The following is a 22,078-nucleotide window of genomic DNA, read 5'->3' on the forward strand; positions in this document are numbered from 1 at the left end:
TGTTCAAAACGTCACGGGCGTCGCCGCCTCCGCCAAGTCGTCAAATAAAGAAAAAAAAGAGAGAGAAGCAAAAAGTATTTTGGAGACGTCATCAGCATCGGCCATTCTATTTGAAACGTTATACCGGCATTGGTAGTAGCCTCTTCAACAGTCCTCGCAGTTTATGTGGTAATGAAGTTCAGTGAAGAGTACTGAGGTATGCGCCCATGTCTCTTACGGTGGTTCTCCTGGACTACTGAAATTCAGAGCAAAAGGAACTGCACACTCCTCGATCGCCTGTGCCACCAACATCTTTTCCCTCTATTTTTATCCCTCTTCCCTCTCTTATAGGTGCTCCGAGCCGTAGCTCCAGAGAGGGTCTGTGGAGCAGGCTGACCGCACCTTAGCCCAACATTACCCCACCCCACCCCATCTACCACAGGCCACCTGCCCTCCGCTAGTCCGCAAGGAAACCTTATCAGAAAAGAACAAAGAAAAAGAGAAACAGTCTCTGTTCGATATGTCAGAAGTATCGTCGGATCTTGTTGTCCTCAAGAAAATCCGTTCAGAGAACGAAACAAACAAGAGCCTTTGTTGGAGACATTCCAGCACAGGGTCCTCCGCTACAAAAAGGAAAGGACAAAGAAAAAAAACACGAGAAAGGGGGAGATATTTATTAGAACAAAGAGAAAATAAGAAGGAAAGCCCAGCACAATAGCATTCGACTTGCTATTAAAAGGAAAACAAAGGTGCAGTCAACACTGTTGCAAAGTCGGCTTCCCCACAGCAAACTTGACGTATTACAAAATGTTCCGCTAAATTTAGAGGAAGAGAAACAAGCAGTCTAGCAACACTGAGCGTTTCCTAAAGTTGGCTTTCCCGCAATGCACCTAGGAGTTAGGTGAAGCCGACTTGCAAAATGGCAACGCCTACCAACGGAATGCCTGATCGCCTTTTGCAGGTCAACTGCGGGGTCACTAAGCAGTTTCTCGCGCACGTCATCATTTGCGATGCCGACGATTATACGATCTCTTTGTAGCTTGTCATTAAGGTCTCCGAACTTGACACTTCTTTGCTTGCAGTGTCATTGCCGTCAAGAATTCTGTGAAGCTTTCCCCCTTCTTTTTGTTTCATCTGGTTAAACCTCTAGCGTTCATACGCGTGGTTTAGCTTAGGGGTGAAGTGCTCTTTCATTCTTTCCTTGTTCCAAGTTTTTCTTGTCTTCTGCACTCAACGAGAGTGTGCGGAACGCGTTCCGTGCGTCCGGTCCGATGACTGTCATGAAGTTTGCAACTTGCACTTCGGGTGGTTTCTTATGAAGTTGCATTGCTGTTGCGTACCATTCGTAACTTTCTAGCCAGTCATCCCAAGTGTTGGGTGACATCGCTGACATGTAAAGCGGCTTTGGGGCTCTCAGACCGCCTTCTGCCATTGTCTTCGGAGATCAGTGACGGCGTGCTTACTTTTCTTGTCTTTCTTTCTGCTGCCTCCGTTGACAGCTGCTGCTTTTTGTTGCCGTGGCTTCTTTTAGTCTTTCTCTTCTAGTTCTTGCATGATCCCGGTTCTCACACCATGTGGAAGTCAAGATGTTTACTATTGATTAAAGACGAGCTACACGTAAAACAAGAATGGGCGTCTCAATCTCCTTGTGGTCCCGTCTTGGCTATTGCCTGGCTACCTTGATGTCGATAGCGATAGGGCGGTATGTCTTTCTTGACAGCACAGATTTAAAGGAACCGACACTTGCCGTTGGTTGACGTCCTTCCACCAGCGTGGCGACGACGAAAAGGGCGGCAGCCACCACGAGCACGATCACAACAGCACCGGTCAGAACTGGTTTGAACCAGGCCCCCATAGCCAGGTGGGTCAAGCTGCCGTAAAATCATCGTCAAACAGCGGAGGCTGCCATCTTGTGGAACGCAGTTGCCAGACCCGGAAACCCGAAGTTCGCCAGTTACGGCGGCACAAAACGCCGCTGTTGTCTCTTTGTCATATTTGCTTAAACAAACGAGTTTTTTGAAAAATGATGCAGTAAACAGGGAAAAGCTAGTAATAACTAACCCATGTTGCCTTCGACATTCTTAGCGATTGTTGTAACGCTCGCATTGTGATGCATGCACAAGCTAGAATGATAGTTTCGGTTTCGTAGTTGCGGGTTTTGGCGTGCTACATATCTATCATATGCAGGCACATCTGGAACTACATGTTGAGCCAAAGTCTCTCTGAAATGTTTTTGATATATTTTCAAAGGAGGGGGGAGGATGGAACGTTCAACACTCCGCATTACAATACTGCTCAGGGTAAAACCTAATTGATAAATGCAGACGTCCAAAGATCACGGAATGTGACCACACCTCGAATCCTGGTGTGAAACCTCCATGGACCAGAGGAGAAGGCATAGCAAAAAGAGAAAAGCAAGACATCTACCAAAATGTTACATATCAATGACTTGATGCTTCCTCTTTTCCTCTATCGTGATTACTGAAGTAGCTCAGTTCTAAGGTACAGCATTGACGAACTCTCACCCTCTTCCTGCACCAAAACGAGTAGCCTACACTAAGCATACATTGGTATGATGGTTGCCCACAGTGGGAACAGCATACTTCTGCTTATGGAAAGCAGGCTCGATATGGCTTATCCCCCCTGATTGGAGAAAATCTTCACTGTGATGAGCATACATACAGGCAAAGCGCTTATGTTGCTTTGCAACCACCTGTCATCTGGGGAATTTAGGTTTTCGCATAGATACAACGCTTTGGAAGTGCACATGTTTTACTGAAGGCACAGTGCGCGTGATTTCAAAGTTCCTCAGAACGACGTGCCATTCAGACACAGGTAACGATCATGGTACATGACAGAGCTCATGCCAGATATGTTGTACATGTCCACACATAGACAAATTTTACTTCAAAGCAATAAGTAGCACAGTAATGCCACTATGTGTGCACACATTTTGTGTAACGCAATGACGGCGTTTCACATTTCACTTCTATCAAGTAGAAAGTATTTGTGTGGAAAAAGCAACAAGCATATGGGTGGGTGAATATGAATTTTGCAGATATTAGTAACGTGTAATACAAACCGTTTACTTGTCTTTTACAGCTGCACAGATTTCTTAATTGTATGCATGCCTCAACTCATGTGAAAGCGAAACAAACAAATTTTGTTAAGAAATCTATAATCAGTGATCTACAACAAAGTACACTTCATTTGTGCATATGCTTTGTGAACGTAATCACTGTTTCACATCTTACGTCTACTATAGTTAAAAACGATAAAAACCCCTGTGCAGGAAAAGACGAGAACGGAACACAAAAAAGACGACACCATACTGAACTGCCAACCAAAGAATTTTTATTTCGTGAAACGAAGCCTTAAATACATAAGAATCCTCCTCTCCCCCTTTATTCCCTCTCGTGTTGGGCTTCCTGTTTACACCACAAAGATAAATACAGGGGTTACTGACACAGTTACTACCTGCTTTTTTGATCTCATGCGCCTCTTGAAAGAGAAGGCTACTTTGTTTTTTACACCTGAACACAATTTTTGGAATTCTGCCTGACATCCCACACATAATGTAAAAACCTCCGAGACTAGGGAACACGAAGGGACAGACACAAACACGATGTCTTTTCACACAAGTCACACACGTCAAACGCGAAGTCAAGTCAAACGAACACAAGTCAAACACAAAGTCAGGTTTGTGTCTGTCCCTTCGTGTTCCCTAGTCTCGGGGTTTTTACATTATGCATCATCATCACCAGCTCGCTTGCTTCCTAGCCATTTTTTCATTGTCATATCAACATGTCAATAAGTGCTCCCCCAATGGACCGTATCTATTAGAGGTATTAGTTGAATGTTCTTTTAAACGAGTGTTCATGCACCTTGCAATTAAAAACAATTGAAAAAACCCCAGTGCTTTATCAACCAGCCAAAACACTCGCTCTGTTTATGCAGCTTGATGATTCCCTAATACATACGTTATCACACTTTCGTGATATAGAGTAAAGTATATGAATACGGCATTCTGCAACTTCCTTCCCGTGGTCACCAACCAGGCCAAGTTTTAACCGTTTTTCATGTTATATCTAGTCAATCAGGCTTTCTGTTAATTCATGTGAATCACCAACCAATCCTTTTTCATGTTACGTCAATATGCTTGCATATGTTGAGAACTGAAAGGTATATGCTACGTCTGAATATGAATGTCATCAGACTGGACGGTGGGAAAGGTCTTTTACGATACAGCTAAACACACGCAGTCCTTAAAGTAGCACAGAAGTCATTTTAACACCCAGTTTTCTTCCTATAAAACTGTTAAGTAGGCCAGTAAGGTGCACCATGCGAAGTAACTTACACCACAGAGTCATAATTATCGCAGAAACTGAATTTAAAATACGTCGCAAAAAGCGACTGTGCGCAACGGTGGTGAAGAGCAGTACCAGCCTGTGATCTGCCTGGAACCTCGCGCTGACGCTATAAGGAGAACGCTCGCTGATTGGTCTAGAGAAATGTTGTCTGCTACTCCGTTGTCGTCTGCTACTCCGTTGTCGTCTGCTACTCGGCAGTTCGGGGTTCTGATAAAGCCTTTCTCCTTGCTCGGTAATGCTTCGGCCGCTCCTTCTATCCCGGGAAAACTCCGGGAAAAAATTCTCTGGGAAAACTGGCAAAACAGGTTTACGGCGGCAAAGGGACAAGGCGCTTACCCCCAGTCACCGGCAAACCAGAACGAGTCTCCTTATGCCGTCATCGGTGACGTGCCATCATACCTACTCATCCTCGTTATAGCTGGAGTGGCGAGTTAAGGGTGAAGGCGCGGAGCTATGTTTATGTGAGTTTTTTTTCTGGGAAACAAATTGCACACATCGAAACCTTTCGCGCGATTCGGTATAATGACATACACACTTTCATCAGATGTCTTAATCTGAAATTTTTTTGGATGGCCCTCTGTACTCCTTTAAGCCCCTTTCTTTGAGTGCGGAAGGGGATGACGTGAACGATACGGTAGCAAAAGGAGGTGCATGAAAGTGGTTCCACTTCCAAACCAGACTTTTAAGAGAAAAGTTTCAGATTCATGGCGTACTTGCGAGGGATTCGAAGTGGTTATGCAACTTGCCTTATCAAATATAACCGATTACCAAATATATATTTGGGAATACATCCAGTCTGCCATTATCATACACTGTGTGTTATTATTTCACAACTCAGTCGCAAAAATATTTGTTACGAAATAGTTACGAATAGCGTTTGAAACAATTTCCATTGACAAACCTTCGCAACATAGCTTTCAGGGTCGTTGCAGAAGAAAATTGTTTCACGAAGCACTTGTGACAGAAAACATTCTTCACTTGCGAAAGCGAAAACAAAGCTGCCTACTTCATGTACTGCCGCTCATTGGCAATCACAAAACATAATCCGCGCACTAACGAAGAAGTGTTTTAGCAAACATACGCAGGACGACGGGCATGAATGGACAAATGTAGTCACTTCTTCGCACAATGTCGTCGTAGAGAGATGCGTCGTAGAGTTACGCTGGGCACCTTCTTCTACATCACCCAGAGCAGCCTCAGCTGGCTGGCGAGCATCACAATATTTAACGAACATCACAGTCCACAGACGCAACTGCACAGAACGCACAGTATCGTACGTCCGCAGTGATTGGAAATACCGTGAACACATTCACACGCCCATTGAGGAGCGACTCACGCTGGATTGGATACGGATTGAAGTGGCTATTTTGAGAAATAGCATGCTCGGTGCACATTGTTTGCATATAATTTCTACTTCGGTACAAATCTAGGTGGCAAATTTTGCGATGTTGGCAACAGCCATCCCACAAGATGGCGATCCCCGTTGTTTTACGCGGGGAATGGGCCGAAATACATAGCAAGATGGCGACTTTGACCCATCTGCCCATAGCTCCCCTCCCCCTCTTCGCGGCTCTAAAAAAATGTTGGCACGTCATAAACACGTGGTGTTACTCCGTCAGGCATCATAGTTGATACCCATTGGCCGAAGGACATTGCGCGCTCCGCTATTGGTTGGCAAAGTTTCAAAAGAGCATTCTTTCGCGGGCTGCCTGTCTGGCGGGCAGTTACGAGAAGAGAAGGGAGAGAAGTGGCAGCGGCGTCTCGCGTCTTGTCGATGTCAGTTGACAGCACCGTATGGCCACATTGTTCAAAGAGAAGTCGCAGATTTGTTAGTGTGTCAAAGTGACTCAGCGCGTGTTGTGATGTTTCCCGACACAAGTATCCAACGTACGAACAGTCTCTCGAGTTCAGAACTGGAATGCAGTGATGAGCTGACGCCTGAGGAACACTTGTGAGCGCCGTCGCATTTTCAAATGCAGTCACAACGGAGACAGGATTCGATGTCCGTGCGACAAGCATTTCCCTCTTCGTTGAAACCTTCGCACTGCGACCAACGAAAGGAGATGCTTACCGTGAAATCGCACGCACTCGTGCGAGCGTCTCTCGCTTGAGGAAGTAGAGTGTGTGTGTCTTGCGAGTTCGAACTTGGTCAACGAACGCAACGATTTGGACTCTGTACGCACGGTGAATATTTGGGTCAGATTATTAAGCCAGTACGATGTTTCAAATAAATGTGTATTTTGTCCAAAATTTGCCTAGCGCTTCTGGAATACGGAATAACGAGCGTCGGGCATGAAAACCAGTAAAAGTGAAAGCCGATACTAGCCAGTACGGAGCCGAAAGGCGAGCCAAACTGAGAGACTCCTGATTGGCCGAATAGTAGGCATCATAGTTCATTCTCATTGGTTGCATGCCCAGTGTTGCATGAATTATCTCAAACTATGTGCTCTATGGGGAGCTGTGGGAGCCTGGTTTGAACCACGACCATGTCGTGTGCACCCCTTCCTTGCGCCGCATTTTTGGAAGGTAGCGGTGGCGCTTCTCATCGTCCCATTTATTGCTTTCTCAACTTCTACAATACTTTGTACTTCAGCTTACCTTAGTATTTCTGTACAAGCGGTGGACGTTCCACAGATGTTTCATTCTGAGGTTGATTATCTTCATCATTCTATGCGTTTTCATCGGAGCTATCGCTGTCGTCTGCTACGGTAGTCGTACACACGCTTCTGCGCATTCAGAATTCAAATTTCCGTCGTCCAATCGTGGCGTGCCGATCAGTAGCGCCCCTGGCGGATCGTGCGAACAGGCTCCTCTTAATGTTTGCTGATTGTGACCTGGTCGTTATAATCTAGTAGGTCGTGGTTTGAACCTCGCGGACGCTGTACAGCGGTGACGGTTACGTATGTGCACTGCGACCTAAACTCAATGTGTTCCTGCGTACTAATGTTGCGGTAACATAGCAAATAACTGTATCTAATTCCATTGTAGTAGTCGCATCAACACCAAAATGGCTAGGTAATTTTATACAGTCACCACAGTTTCGCATTACCTCCTCGCCGTGAAGAGTTGAATGCTCACATTTTGCTCTCGGGTGGATGGGTGTGGGAGCGCATGGATCGTCTCATCCGGGTGTGGGCATTGAGATCAAAATGGGATAATCGGTGAACGATACGTGTTTGCTGGGTGAGCTGGTTCCGTCTAAGCAAAACAGACCTTCTCCATATCTCTGCAAGGCATCGTCCTGTTGTGCACTCGGCATCCTTGGAACAGCCCTGCAATCATACACCCTGCTTCTTACAGGGGAACCGCAGTGGAAAAAATGGTCCCGGGCTGCGGATCATTTTGCCAAATGAAATTTTTGTGCGTACTTTTAGCAGTGTGCTGAGGGGGTGTTCAGGTATAAGAGTGGAGCTAAACTTTACTTTCAAAGCTCGTTCACACGCTGTTTCAGCACTTAACGCAAATAAATAGCGGAAAAAAGGGGAACACACTTCCATAACCACCTCACAAAAACGAAAAAGAAAAAAAAAACTACAATTATTTCAAATTATTTATTTCTGTGCGAGGAGTAGAACAAGCAGCAACGTTTCTTTCCTTTTTTCATGAGCTGAGGCAATGTTCATGCATAAGAGTGGAGCGAAACGTCGAACTCGCCAAAAATTTGATAACACATTCATAAAGCATAATTGTCAAAACCGCGCAGTAGTGGTTTGCTGTCGGCACGTGATCGGAATTTAGGTTACCGGTCAGTCGCAAGGTCAAGGCTGAAAGTTATGGTGACCATGCGTTATCGCGACCACATGTGCCCTACCGAGCGCCAATGTTGCGCCATCTCTTACGCGAGAGCAGAGACAGCGGGTCAGCCTCAAGGTCGTAGCGCTACCGGAAGAAACAGTAGACTGGGGGCCATATATCCCAAGGCGAGCGCTACCGGAGCGCCATCTGTTAGCCACGAGCAGAAGCTGCAGCGCTCCGCCTTCTGAGTCGTCCTATTGGCGCGCATTTTGGAGGCGGTGCCTCCCTCGCTCTTGGTCAGCAAACTCAAGGACAGTCGCTATGCAGCTGCACAGCCTCCAAGTTTGTATTCAGGTGAACTCCTCTGGTTGGAAAAGAACCTAGTGTTATGATCGCTACACCTCCAGATGATTGGGATCTGTCAGATCCATTTTTTGGAAAAGTGTTATGTCTTGTGAGGGTGTTGTGATGATGAGAATGATGAAGGGATGAAGGTGAATAAGGCTGGAGTCACTGTGACCACATAATGATAACTGGTTTATTGACGAACGGGAGAGGGTGCGTCCGCACGCGAGGAACGGCAGGAGAACACTCTGGCCAGCAGCGGAGGAGAGGGTGAGGCTTGGCACCGGGGCGCCGCCAATGGTGAGCAGAGGGAGAAGGTACTACGCTCAAATCCCACCCTTCTCCGAAGAGACCAAGTCCTCTTGGTGGCACAGTGCAAAGGTTCAAAGATATAGCAAGAAATGCCAGAAACTGAAAAGAGAAAAAGGTGCCAAAGATACAAAATGACTGAAAAGATAATAATTGATGGTCTAGCAGAGTTTATAGTTGTGTAGGTGACTTGGCAACCTGCGCTGACGCACTGGACGGTCCGAAGAGGGTAGATGAAGTCCTGGAGAGACACCAGGTAGTGCGTCGCACGTTTGTTCGCTAGGAGTGCTGGAGTGGTGCTCATCCACAGGCGGGATGGGGACCATATGATCCACTGGTGATACAGGCTGAACATAACGCTTGATTTGTGACACGCGGACAATCCTTGGCTGATTCGGAATGCGTGTGCTGCTGGGAGACACACGGATGCCGTTGAATGTAGTGTCTGTAAGCTGTTCCACTAGTTGGTAAATTCCTTTGAATCGTGGGGTGAGCTTTTCATTTGAAACAGGCTGTTGGCGACAAACCCATACAAAGTCTCCAATGGTGTAGTTATGTGGACGATGGGTTCTGTCGTAGATTTGCTTGCGTGATGTCTGAGCTACTACAGAGTTAGAAGCTGCTTCTCTTCGTTGCGACGATAGGTCCAGGATACGTTCCATGAGAGAAGACTGCTGGACGGGGCGGTGCTGTTGCAAGGGGATCTTTGGAATATACCAAAACAAAAGTTCGAAAGGGGCGAAGCCTGTGCTGGAATCCACTGTCGTGTTGACGGCAAATGCTGCCTCCTGGAGCTTTGATTCCCACGTTGAAGATTCGATTGCACACAGTTTGCGAAGCGTTGAGACCAAAATTTCATTGCTTCTTTCTACGAGGTCGTTGCGTTCGGGTCTGTATACAGTGGAGTAGTGCAGCTCAATGCCATGAAGCAACATGAAACGCTTGAACCGGATCGACTCAAACCCTGACCCATGATCCGAAATGCAGTGATCGGGAGTCCCAAAAGTGTAAAAAACATGATGCAAATGGTTAATAACTTCACTTGCTGCTGTTGACTTCACAGCTGCTGGAATGATATAACGGGTATCGAAGTTGATTGCATTCAGGATATAACGCACACTGTCTAAGGCAGGCATGGTGACATGGTCCATGACAATAGTCGAGAAAGGTATGTCCGTTGTAGGCATGTGCCCTAGCAAACGAACATTACGAGAAGTAGGACAATTGAACTGTTGGCATATCTGGCAGGAAGACACATATTGCGCACTGAGGGCTCCATGGTGGGCCACCAATAATGGTCCTCAACTCTCTTGAGGGTTCGTTGAATATCGAAGTGTCCCGCGGAGTCATGCATGGCGCTAAGGATGGCAGGACGCATTGACGCCGGTGCTACAAGGACTAACTTTCCCGATGGCAGCTGTCTGTAAAGAAGCTCATCGAGGACCACGAAGTGGGTCTCACTGTCGGCACCAGAAACTTGTTCGAAAAAGCTTTGGCATTCAGGGTCTTGGCGTTGGAGATCACGTAGAGATTGTTCAGACTGCGTGAGAGCACATGAAAGACGCGACAGATGGTCAGCAACCACATTTTGACGACCCGGACGGTGCTGGACTGCGAATTAAAACTCAACAAGATCTATGAGGATCGTTGTGAAACGACGGGAGGGTTTGACATTTCTCGTCAAGCATGCGACTGTCCAGTTATCGGTGATCAATGTGAACTTCTTGGCAAGGAGGTAATGGCGGAACTTAACTGTGATGGTCCAGTCAAGAGCAATGCATTCCCATACGTTGCTATGCAACTTGCGCTCGTCTGGAGTGAGGCTTCGGCTCGCATATTCGCTGACCGTTTTGTGCTTGGGAAAGAACCGCACCAATTGCTGCTCCTGAAGCATCTGTAGTGACAGTTGTTGGGGCTTTGGGTTCGAAATGAGCTAAAAGTGGGGCTTCGGTGAGCGCATGGCGAAGAGTCTGAAAGGCTTCTTCACACTGTTCTGTCCAGGCGAAGTCAAGCGACTTGATCAAGGTTTGGAGTGGAGCTGCAACCCTGGAAAAGCTGGGGATGAACCTGCGGTAGAAGTTTGCGGCCTGGATCCATGAGAGAACTTCTTTCTGGGTATGTGGACGGGGGATCCGAAGCATAGCTCCCACTCGGTCAGGGTCTGGCTTTTCCCTTCACTGAAGAGAACAAATCCAAGGAATCTGATGCTGGGGAGGCCAAAATAACACTTGTTTAGCGAAACCTTCAGGCCATTATACTGCAAGAGATAAAGGACTTCATCGAGAACGCTCTTGAATGTGCCAAAGGAGTCAGCATAGGTCAGAATATCGTCCAAATACACACGGATGCCTGCATGATACATTGAAACGTGGACGGGGCAGTTTTCATTCCGAATGGCATGCGAGTGCACATAAAAGTGCCATGGTGGGTAATGAAGGCGGTCTTTTCATAGTCCTCTGGGCGAAGGCTCACTTGCCAGTAGGCGCCTTTTAAGTCGAGAGAAGGGAAGAATCCACATCCGGCAATGTCTTGAATGATGTCAGGCAAAGGTTGAACAATACTGATAGTACGTTCGTTCAAAGGCACATAGTTCACACTAAGTCGTTTTTTGTTACCCTTGGTGACGACAACGACGGGGAACACCTAGGGGCCTGTAGCATAACGTATAATGTCTTGAGACAGGAGTTTCTTTGTCTGTTCCTCCAGAAATTTTCTGTCATCCGGAGCGTAGCGGTACGGGCTGCGGCTATAAGGTGTGGTACTAGGCAAAAGGTCAATGCGATGTTCAATGCCCGTGTAGTGGCCTATATCATCTTCATGGCGGGAGCAGACTCGATGATGACCTGTTAAGATGGACTGAACTTCTGACTGCTGGCTTGGCGACAGATGAGCTCCGATTGCGGCTAGTGGAAGCTCACTATGAATTGAAACCGAGATAACACCGGTGGGCTGGGCTGGGCTGAAGGCTGAGGTTCAGTGTTGGCCTCAGGCATGTTGAAAGGTACTTCCTGGTTGAAGGCTTTCCAGGGAGGTTCCTGCTCAGAAGGCAAGGGATCCGTTTGTAGGCAGACTTTAGGAATAGGAGCACCAACAGTACAGGCAAGGGCAGAACCCCGGAGGATAAGAGCATTGGCCACGTGAGGTGCAACCTTGGGGCGTGCCTGTATGATAGTGCCAGAGAAGTCATGCTGTAAGTAGGTTGGCTTGGGTGGCTGGAAAATCAATCGAGCTTTGGCTTTTTGGAACCAATCTTCACCAATGATGAAGGGCAACACATTGTTGGTCAGAACTGCTGCTTTGACCAAGGCAAGAGACGTTTCCGATGGTGATCTCAAGGATGACAGTACCTATGGTCAGCACTGACGAACCACCTACTGGGTCCATGGAAGGACCATGTGGGTGGGAAGAAGTGATTGGGACACGAGAGTGAGCTTGGATCCTGTGTCCGGGAATGCGTCGTGTGTACCAAGGCCTGTGATGGTGGCCTCAAAGAAGGATGGAAGGGAAGCTGGGAGCCATCCGTAACAGCTGGAGTGCTGTGAAGTGCTGATTGTGACGGCAGAACATTAGTTCCTTGAGCTTGGGTGGGCTGAGGGCGAGCCATAGTATAGAACCAAGGCACTTGGATGCCAAATGTTCCATATTTTTACATTTGTAGCACATAGCGGTGGAAATATCTTGTCCTCTACGGAACGCTGGGGCTCCGTATTAATCAGATATCGCTTTGTATTTCGCTTCCTGCTCAGCTGTAGGAAAGGCAGAGATACGTTGGCGACGAGCAAGTAAAGAGTTCGTGATGCCATTCGCAGGAGATGGAAGAGTGTGACTAGGGGAGGTAGGCGAAGACATGCGACCATTTTGAATGTGTTATCCAGTTGTTGACATTCGCGGTTGAGGTGGGCTGTCAGTCTGTTGCTGAGACGTAAGGCGATGACAACGTCGGGCATGTAGGAGGCTATTCTCGAGGTCAGTGACGATGTCAATGAAGTCTGCAACGGTCTTTGCTCGCTGGGCAACAATTGCTGCCACAAAGTTGAGGTTTTGAAGTCCTTGAAGAAGATAGTCAATTTGCTGCTTTTCAGTCAAGGGAACTGGAGAACGGGCAAGGAGCTTGAGTTTGGCGAACGTGTAGCTGTTCAGTGATTGCCCTGGACTTTGAACGCATTCAGAGATTTTTGCTTGCCATTCTATCAGCGTGAGATCATCCCTGAACTGAGTCTGGAACGCTGTTTTCCAAGATAACCACGTTTCGTAGTGTTTCCCAAGAGCATCGTGGCAGATGCGGGCCGTTCCACGAGGTTTGTTTACAGCAGTTGCTCGAAGGGCTTCGTCAGACCACTGTGCGAGCTTGCGTGCCCATTCGAATTCGCTCAACCACTGCTTCGACGAGTGACGGCGGTTGTCCTGAAAGGTATGGATAGACTGTGACAAGTCTTGCATCGTCGTGACTTGCAGCAACGACGGAGTGACTGACTGGGGAGAAGGCTGTGAAGACTCCGACGATATCTGCGAGGGGGCGGCAGGTGATCGTTGGGTACGAGGTTGGACGGATAATGGGCAAGCGCCTCGTTGTTCTTGTATACAGTCAAATAGTCTGCGCATGAGGGCATTTCGACGACCATGACGTGCTAGCCCACGATGTCGCAGTTCTTGTTTGAGGGCTTCGTCTGACACATCACCAAGCTGAGTGATACTGGGCAATGCGTCCCAGTTGATGAGCGACCCATCGCGTTTCGAGGCGAAGCGTGATGCGAAGGCCAAGTAGCGGAGCGGAAAGGGCAAATGGCAAGGCACATGAACCCGCGACGACATGAACGGGGGCCGTATACTAAGCTGCTATACTCGGGCGGGGAAGCCAGGCGAGGAGGGTGATCCAATGGCGGGACGAATGTTCAAGTGGCGGCCATCATGGAATGTGTAATGTCCGTCTTGGGTGGCGAGGCTGCCGTGGGGACGGGTAGGGATTTTTCAGCAGGGGACGGGGATGCGGGGCTGCTAGGCTTGGAGTGGTGACTGATGATCCTGCTTGTCTACTTATCGGCTGCGGGGTTGCCCATGTTGAGATTCAAAAGTAGACTACGCCATGCGAGGGTGCAGTCTGGTTTTGGCTTGAATGACTAGTGAACGCTGGATTCCCGAAGCAGAGATCCGTGGGTCAACTGTGCCATATGAGGGTACAGTCTGGCTTGGGCTTGAAGGACTACTGGACGCTGGATTCCCGAGGCAGAAATTCATGTGTGGGTCAGGGCCTCATCTCAGGATCAGGATCTTCGCACTATTTAGGGTCACGGCCCTGCTTGCTGCAACAGGCGGAGCATACAGACACATTACCCAAGCAATACACCAAATTTGGCAAGTCAAACTGGCCCACGCTTGACCAAACAGCACATTTCCGGTATGGGTTTCGTTCCTTGGCCAAAGGCTCCGGCATCATTTGGCTGGCCAATCACTGCCCAAACACGTCAGTTACTTAATGAAATCTTGTTAGTACTCAGGCAGTGACACGCTATAAAGTAACCTGTAGCTCAACTTTATTTCTGTTTATTATGGCACATACAAATATTGATTACATATTGATCGGTGGTTACTTGCTTGTTTCCTTCTCTGCGGGCGACCCCCATTCCGACCGGCTGCAAAATACAGCCATTTTTCGACAAAATTTTTGATGGTGGCGTCTGTGGAATCCTTTAAGTTTATGCGCACGGACCCTGAAAGAAAGAGGTGCAAAATATCAGTTCTTAGATGGGACGACAAAGTGCTCATTGGCAAGAGACTGCATATCATATTCCCAGTTGTCGGCAAAGCACGGTGCAGTACATCCCACAGATATAGTCAGGGAAATTTCGTACAGGTTGTACAGGTTGGGACAAAAGTTTACAGAACACGCGAGCGACGTACTTTTCTTCGGTGCGACAGCCTTGCGGCTGCCGGTAGCGGGTGAGTTCACTGTTTCGGAGGGGTGGAAGGGTGCGCTGTTAGCGACACACAGTGATAGCTCCGGTGTCGCTTGGATGTGCCCTGGAAGTGGAAGCTACCGCTCTGTGTTGCTCCTTCCACCCCTCCGGAATAGTGAGCTCACCCGCTTCCGGCGGCCGCTAGGGTGCTGCACCGAAGACAAAGTTCGCCGCTCGCGTGTTCCGTGAACTTTTGTCCCAACCTGTACCATCAAAGCAGATTAGGATTTTTGAAACGTGAAATGGATCGCAGCTGGGATAGTCTCTCAATCTGCCGCTTTTACCCGAATTTCCCTAATAAAGAATAAAGGAAAAATGTCGCTGGATCTTTCAAGTGAATATTGTCCAATTGCACACGTTGCACGTGCTCTCTTTTCAGTAGCACTCAACGATCGTCTTGAATACTGTGGGGATCAGATCATGGCCATGATCAGATCTCTGGAGCTCGTGAATCCTCATCTCTTCGGCTTGCATCTCCTTGTTAACGCTTGTGAACAATTGCAAGATGTAATCTAGAAACTGCAGGTATAGTTTCGTTGTTGGGTCCTTCAGCTTTCCTAGGGTTGACTCCGCAGCTAATAGTCGGTCCTGAGTGGCTGCTGCCTCAAAAAAATGCGGCAAGAGCAGAATACTGTTCTACTAGCCGCTGAACAACTGCGTGGAGAGACAACCAACGCGTCTGGCTCGGATGCAGGATCTTGTGGGGCTTTACGTCCAGAAGCTGCTGAAATTTCTGGAAGCGGAGCGCCTGCTTTGACGAGCAGGTAATGGTATACGTCACGCGGGAGATCCTCGATTCCTCTCGGTAGCCTTTTGCAAGCGTACGAAGCACACAAATGAATGGAGTGACATATGCACTTCATTACAAAAATTCCCGGGATGTCCTTCCGAAGAAGGACCGCAAGCGAGTTGTGCGACCCCATCATCACATTCGCGCCGTCTGCAGCGAAGCCGATCGTTTTCTTTTTGTAGTCGATCGCGGCATCAGGAAAGGATTTCTGAAGAAGTCCATGAAGTCCTGCCGCACTACCTTCTTCCACAGGCAGAAGTGCCAAAAACGCGTCATGTACTGTGCCCTCTTTGAGATACCGCGCGACCAGTGCGAGGTTCTTTGCACCCGACATATCTGTGGACTCGTCAACAAGAAGGGAAAACGACGATGTCCTCAAAATTTCGCACAGGTCTTCATAGGCGCTCCTACCAAGCACGTTCCTCACAATAGCGGAGCATTTTGTGCGGCCGCACGACAACCTTTTCGCAGTTTCAGAATCTGGGCATACAGCTTTCACTACACCGACTAAGTGATCCATTAGGCTGCTCGAGAGATTTTGCTCTACCAGGAAAGCAGCCAGCCTTATTTCTTCTCCCTTTTTCGTGTTTTCTTCCAGTCTGGTAGTGCCACTACAACTCGGCATATCACGGAGTGTTTGTGTCTTTTTCATCCCAAGCACGTTCAACTGGTGCTTTTTTCCTGCAGCATGCTTCTCAATCTCAGACTTTCCACTCTTGGAGTCATCTGCACATGCTTTACAGTGAAAGAAGTGTACTCCCTTTCGACTACTTGTCAGCGAGCCTTTAAATCTCTTGTCCTCCTCCCATTTCTGCAAGTACTTCTGCTCGTACAGCTTTCTTCGCTTCGGCGGGGGGTCATCTGCCAGTTCAGCGTCTGATGACATTGCAGAGACCTTCCTAACACTTTGAAATGTTTGAATCGAAAACTAGCAGTAGGCGGTCATTGACTGCACCACAAGCGTCCGCGCGAACAAACGTAACGTGAGCGGGATCTCCACCTGTGAGAAGAAACGAGAAGCAGTTACAGCAGTGTGTGAAAACGCTGCCGTGACTGGTTCCTGTTTCTCCTCACAGGTGGAGGCTCGTTTCTGACATAACTAGTCATAACTCTCGGCTGTAGCAGCGCATCACGAGACCATGCTATGCTATGCTGTCGGGGTATGCTGTAGTCAGAAGAGAGGCGTGTGGTGACAATACCTCACGAATTTGCCAGGAAAAGATGTTCTTAATGTGAAGAAATTAAGTGTTAGTTCACGCATAGGTAGAACTTTTCTCTCTCTTTTTTTTTGCGTGTCACAACCGTACTTTGCCTTTCGACCAGATGAGTACTTCGTGGGCAGAACTGAAAAATTTCCCATTGATTTCAGAAAAATTCAAAGAAAATTCACCATTCAAAGCTCCTGCCCTTCGCCTTTCATCTCCTCGTCACGGTACGGATAACACCTTGGGACTGGGGTCTGTAATGTCGCCACTCACCAAACACCAGCTAAAACCGGTGCCCCCGGCGGGGCAAGCAGTTTTTGGACAGCTTTTCGTACCATGTGATTCAGCGCTGACGCAAAGAGGCAAACAGTACACCAAGAATAATCATAAAAGCACAGATAACCCAGTTTTAAGTAAATTCAGTAAGTTCGTCCTGGATGCAACTCATGCAAGCTTGGACATCTCACACAGGTCCTGGTTCTCCTTGATATTCTTGTTCCTGAGCAGTCGGCAGTATTGCCGCATGCGTGGGGACACGTGACAGTACCAGCAATTTCGCCAGCATCTCGGCCCCTCAATTTTTTTGAAGAGATGAAAAAGACGCCTGCTGTGATGTGTCAGTTTACCACTTGTCTGCACATCGTCTTGTACTTTCACTCGGCAAGATTTTGAGGCTTCGCAAACTGAAAAAAAAAAAAAAAAAAAAAAACTGGACAAAAGTACGATGCAAAGTATGACGATGTTGGTTTTGTCAGTGGGTAGTAGTGTCAACTCCGATGACACTCCGCGTCCTCCAGTGTCATCCTCTCATTAGGTTTTCATTGCACCCCTGTGCCTTTCGCCTCGAGAGCCACGGCTTAACCCACACTCTTCACTTACATGACGGTTGTTTGCTGTTGTCGGCGACAGACGTAACAAAAGCACTTGTTTTTGTTGAGTGTCTTGTCTTTGTCGCGGCAGTGTTACGGCCCCTTTATAGATTCTCGCAACACGACAAAAATCCTAAAGCAACCATCATGCACAACGGTATGGAATAAGACTATTACATAGGGATGTGATTGACCGAAGTCGTTTTGGAGCACCTTTTGGAGCAGCCAAAATTGTATTTGAGAGCAGCGAAGCTAGCTTTTGGAGCAGGCGCGAGGTAACCCCATTAAAGGTCAGATATGCCGATTTTGAAGTGCCGCAGAACTGAGCAATACTCGCGCTGTGTGTTCATTACCGAACACTGAATATGTGTGCGAAATATCTTGCTCCAACTGTTCGTAGTTTTTTAGAAAACAGTTTTTTTAGTTCCCACGCCCGGCCGTCAGACCGTCGGCAAACCCTGCGCACGGGCGCACCGACGTCACCGCTCTCGGTTTATCTGTCTTTGGCTTGGCATGGACTCTTGGCTTGGCCGCTTTGCTTCTTTCGTTTCGTCCTCTGTGCATCGTACGTAAGCGAACAGCTGTTATGTTGTTGCTAAGCCGGAAACAAAGCATGTGAATATTTTTTTTTGGCACGGCGTCGTTTGGAAAGTGCACTTCCTTGTTCTGACCTTGCCTTTTATGGGCTGGAGCGATACGATACGTGATATGCTACGGCGAAGTTGTCGAAGATGCGACGGTGCTACGCTGTTAGAACAATTCATCGGAGCATTCAAGTGTTACCTATTATAAGCTGCCAAAAGACCAAGCAGTGCGAAGCTCTTGGCTGACAGTGATGCCTGCTAATTTCCACTGCAAGGATTTCGTCCACAAATGTTATCATAGGTTACGAGCGACTCCAGAGGCACTTTGGAATCTCGGCATGAAATCGTCTGATGAAAATCTCAGGTGCCCGACGCACAACATTTTGAACGTGCCACGGAGGATCAAGGCAAAAAACGAGAGCGAAAAAGGTAAGTCGAGGTTCAGATATAAAAAATAGCAAGCTTAATGAATCGATTGTGCAGCTGTCCTACTGCACTTACTCTGATATAACCACGATTAACAACACAATAGTATTGATAATCTAACTTCTGAATTATCACAGGTGCACGCTGAAGGCGGAAATTAAGCATGATCTGGCTTGCATCTGGTGCATGAAGAAATTGCTGACACGTTAGTTGCAGTCTACCTCCACCAACAGGTATGACAATGTGATGTTATAATTTGAGTATTCAACTATGTTCAACTTTTCACGTGCACTCGCATGCAGACATCTTGACACCACTTTTAAATCTGCCCTCAAAGTTACAGCCTGTGCTTTCAGGGTGGAAAACAAAGGTCGCCATTCCGATTAGCTGCTATCTCCCAGTTCAAGCACTTTTGCTGTCTGGACACTGGTTCCTGTGGATGGGGTGTTACAAGCTTCACTGTCTGATATAGAAGCTACGCTACATTAGTTCAGTTAATTTGTCTTTTGCACATTTTTGTTACTGTTAGCTGGATTACTGTTGGACATACAATCCTTTGACACACCGAAGCTGATGTTGTTGAAGCTGATAACGTTTTAGAATTTTCAGTGTCATCAACGTCCATTGAGGAAGGTGCCTTTACTATCTGTGAATCTTTAATTGAAGAATAGCCCAGAATTCATGTTAACATTGTCTACTCTTATTAATTCACTGTCTGTGTTCTGAGAGCTAAAAAAATGGAAACTATTTATTTGTCACAACTTCACACTGGATGTGGTACTGGCTTGACATGTAAGCTAAAATACCTAGATTCTACAATAATTGTGTTCAACTTGGTGCATTACCGTGGGCAATGCCACATTCACTACATTTTTAGTGGGTCTGGTGCACAAATACTGTGTGCATACTGCATACATACATACTGTTCGATAGGCAAAAATACCTGAGCAGTGCTGTATAGTCGTTTTACTCAAAGTCCATACTCTTACTGCAAAGTCACAGTACGTAGAACAGCAATGTGCAGGTATGCTGCGATAGAGATTCACAACAGAAAGAAGACTTGAGAGCATCTAAATTTTAATGAGACAAGACTTTCGTGCACAAGGCTGCTCTTGTTAATGTCTAACATGAAGTTACAAAATCCCAGAATATATAAAACATGTTGTAATGTAGAGAGCGAGGTTGGTACAGACATAAAAATAATTATACAATGATATATAATAAAATAAAAAGGGGGTACAACTCCCCCCTCAACTCAACTCGACAACTCAATAACTCTACTTATTCTCTACCTTACAACATGTCATATATTCTGGAATTTTGTGACTTGATGTTAGACCTCAAGAAGTACAGCCTTTTGTGCAAAAGTCTTCTTTCTGTTGTGCACAATCATTATACAGTAAATACGACTATCCATTTCTTGTCATTAAATGCTTTTTCTTCTTTTTTTTCTGCAGTGATGAGCATCCATAAGGACACATGCCAGAAAGGGAGTCTCTTTGGGATGACAAACCCTCATCACCTCATGAGGATACAATGGTTGACGAATGGTTCTCAAGTACATCGAAACTTCAACAAATAATTCATGAAGAAGCCAGTCAGTGCTAGCCCCAGGAATTGAACGTGGACCGTCCTGCTACCAGTCAGAGATGTTACATTTCAGGCGCTCATTGACTTTTGGTGAATTACTTGTTGACTTTGTCCCAAGGTGGAGCTCGCCACAGCTCATTTGCCTATCTGTTAATGTTGTGGCGTGTGTTGCGTTTTTCTCTTTGTGTGTTCCAGACTCAGAACGGTTAATTTGGATCAGGTCAGGTACGTTTCATCTAGACATGGCAAACATAAAGTGGTGTTTCTCAACACAACTTAGCAGTGGCCTTCATGCATTACTGCTATGGCCATTAAGCGTGAATGGAAAGCTCCACATTATGCATGATGTAAAACCCCAAGACTAGGGAACACGAAGGGACAGACACAAACACGTCCCTTTGTGTTCCCCAGTCTCGGGGGTTTTACATATGCATCATCTTCACCAGCTCGCTTGCTTCCTAGCCATTTTTTCTGCACATTATGTTCACTCTACTTTTATCATGTGCTATATAATCTTGTTCAAGTTCTGTCAAACGTCGTGTAATGCTATAAAAAAATTCACTACACTGTTTATGTGGGTTGAATGGTAGCGCATGAATGCAGGAAGGAAACTGTCATGTTATGGCAAGTGTTTACGTATTGTACATTTAACTACGAATTTTATAGGTTAGCTTTTGCCGGCGTATCATGTCAAGCCACGTTATATCAATTTGGAACGTGTTCTTAGTAGCCAGAGCAGCTGATACACAGTGAGGACATAGCCCGTGTGTGTTTGTCTTTTCCACCGCAGCCCTTGGGTTTTCTCCCTGATGGCTACAAATGTCAGGGAAAGGTTTCAGAACCGGTAGTTCCCGCCAAGTGTGAATTGCTTTTCAGGGGATCATCACGCTGGCAGATAAAACATATGGTTTAAATTATTTGCAGGACAGGAATTGCGTAGCTTCACACAAATACTACTACAACGACGTAAGAGTGGTTTCAAATCTAGCTTTTTTGTGTTCCTGACATTATCGCACGAGATGTAGTATCCACTATGATCCTTTATATGGGGGGTATGTACAGTGCAGTCAACAGATGCTATTTACAAATCTGTGTTTTCTACTGTGTTGAAATGGGGTAGTTTGTATCTGAGAGCCATAGTGAAACACAGGCAGCCAAGGACAGACTTTTGATGCCCTCGAGAAACTTGGCAACACAATGCAGGGACTCTGGATGCTGCCTAAATTTCCAGAACACACAGCTCAAGGCAGCGGTTAAATAATAAGTGGTTAGAGAAATCCAAGACAGTTGCATGTGTAAGCAGTCCGCTGTTGGATTTGCTTCTGTCCGAGATACGTTATCTCAAAGGGAACGCACGGGCACACTCAGAATGATACCAGGGCTGCCTGTGAAATAGAATGAGGAGAGGGGAAGATATATAACCCTTTTTTCTTGTCTGTTATTCTATTGGTTAAATTGTCATTTGCTTAGCAGCATATATGTGTATATTCCAGAGTCTGCTAATAAATATATCAGTTTAGAGCTAGCAGTCGCATTGCAGATGTCTCATCCTGTCCTTGGCTGCTTGTGTTTCACTATGGCCATGCTTGCTATTGCAAGAACAGAAAATGAAAAAAGACAATAGAAAAACACGAAAAGAGCGACCTAAAAAGCTGCCTGTTCTAGTGCTCACATGGAGGCAATGCAATGAGGTAACATGTTCCATTCATGAACTGTGCATAGTAGTACATATCACAACGTCAACCGATTATTCAGATTTTTCTTGAAGTACTTTGTTTTTTTAGCTTTGTTTGCACAGTCTATTATTGGAGCTTTATATGATTCCCCTCTTGAGATACTGATGCTGTGCAGTTTGCAGTTTGTTAATTTTGAAACTGTACTGTGCTGAGGTACAAAAACCAGAATTGTCATATCTGCATTTG

General features: G+C 46.6%; 1 protein-coding gene and 2 long non-coding RNA genes across 6 annotated transcripts in view; 2 read left to right on the top strand and 1 right to left on the bottom strand.

Annotated features, from left to right (window-relative positions):
• Positions 1 to 22,078, top strand: part of LOC135388446 (uncharacterized) — an 88,952-nt gene that overhangs the window by 62,825 nt on the left and 4,049 nt on the right. The gene's annotated exons all lie outside the window — the stretch shown is intronic.
• On the bottom strand, positions 633 to 1,875 carry LOC135386946 (uncharacterized). Its single transcript, XM_064616419.1, is given in 4 exon segments — positions 633 to 1,042; positions 1,044 to 1,097; positions 1,099 to 1,183; positions 1,185 to 1,875. Coding segments are annotated over 4 exon segments (585 nt in total). The 5' UTR covers positions 1,412 to 1,875; the 3' UTR covers positions 633 to 823.
• LOC135388447 (uncharacterized) lies at positions 17,848 to 21,677 on the top strand. The gene is made up of 3 exons (XR_010421382.1): positions 17,848 to 18,569; positions 18,704 to 18,799; positions 18,923 to 21,677. It is a non-coding gene; the product is annotated as an uncharacterized LOC135388447 (long non-coding RNA).

This window comes from Ornithodoros turicata, chromosome 3 (genome assembly GCF_037126465.1).
Source record: "Ornithodoros turicata isolate Travis chromosome 3, ASM3712646v1, whole genome shotgun sequence".
NCBI lineage: Eukaryota > Metazoa > Arthropoda > Arachnida > Ixodida > Argasidae > Ornithodoros > Ornithodoros turicata.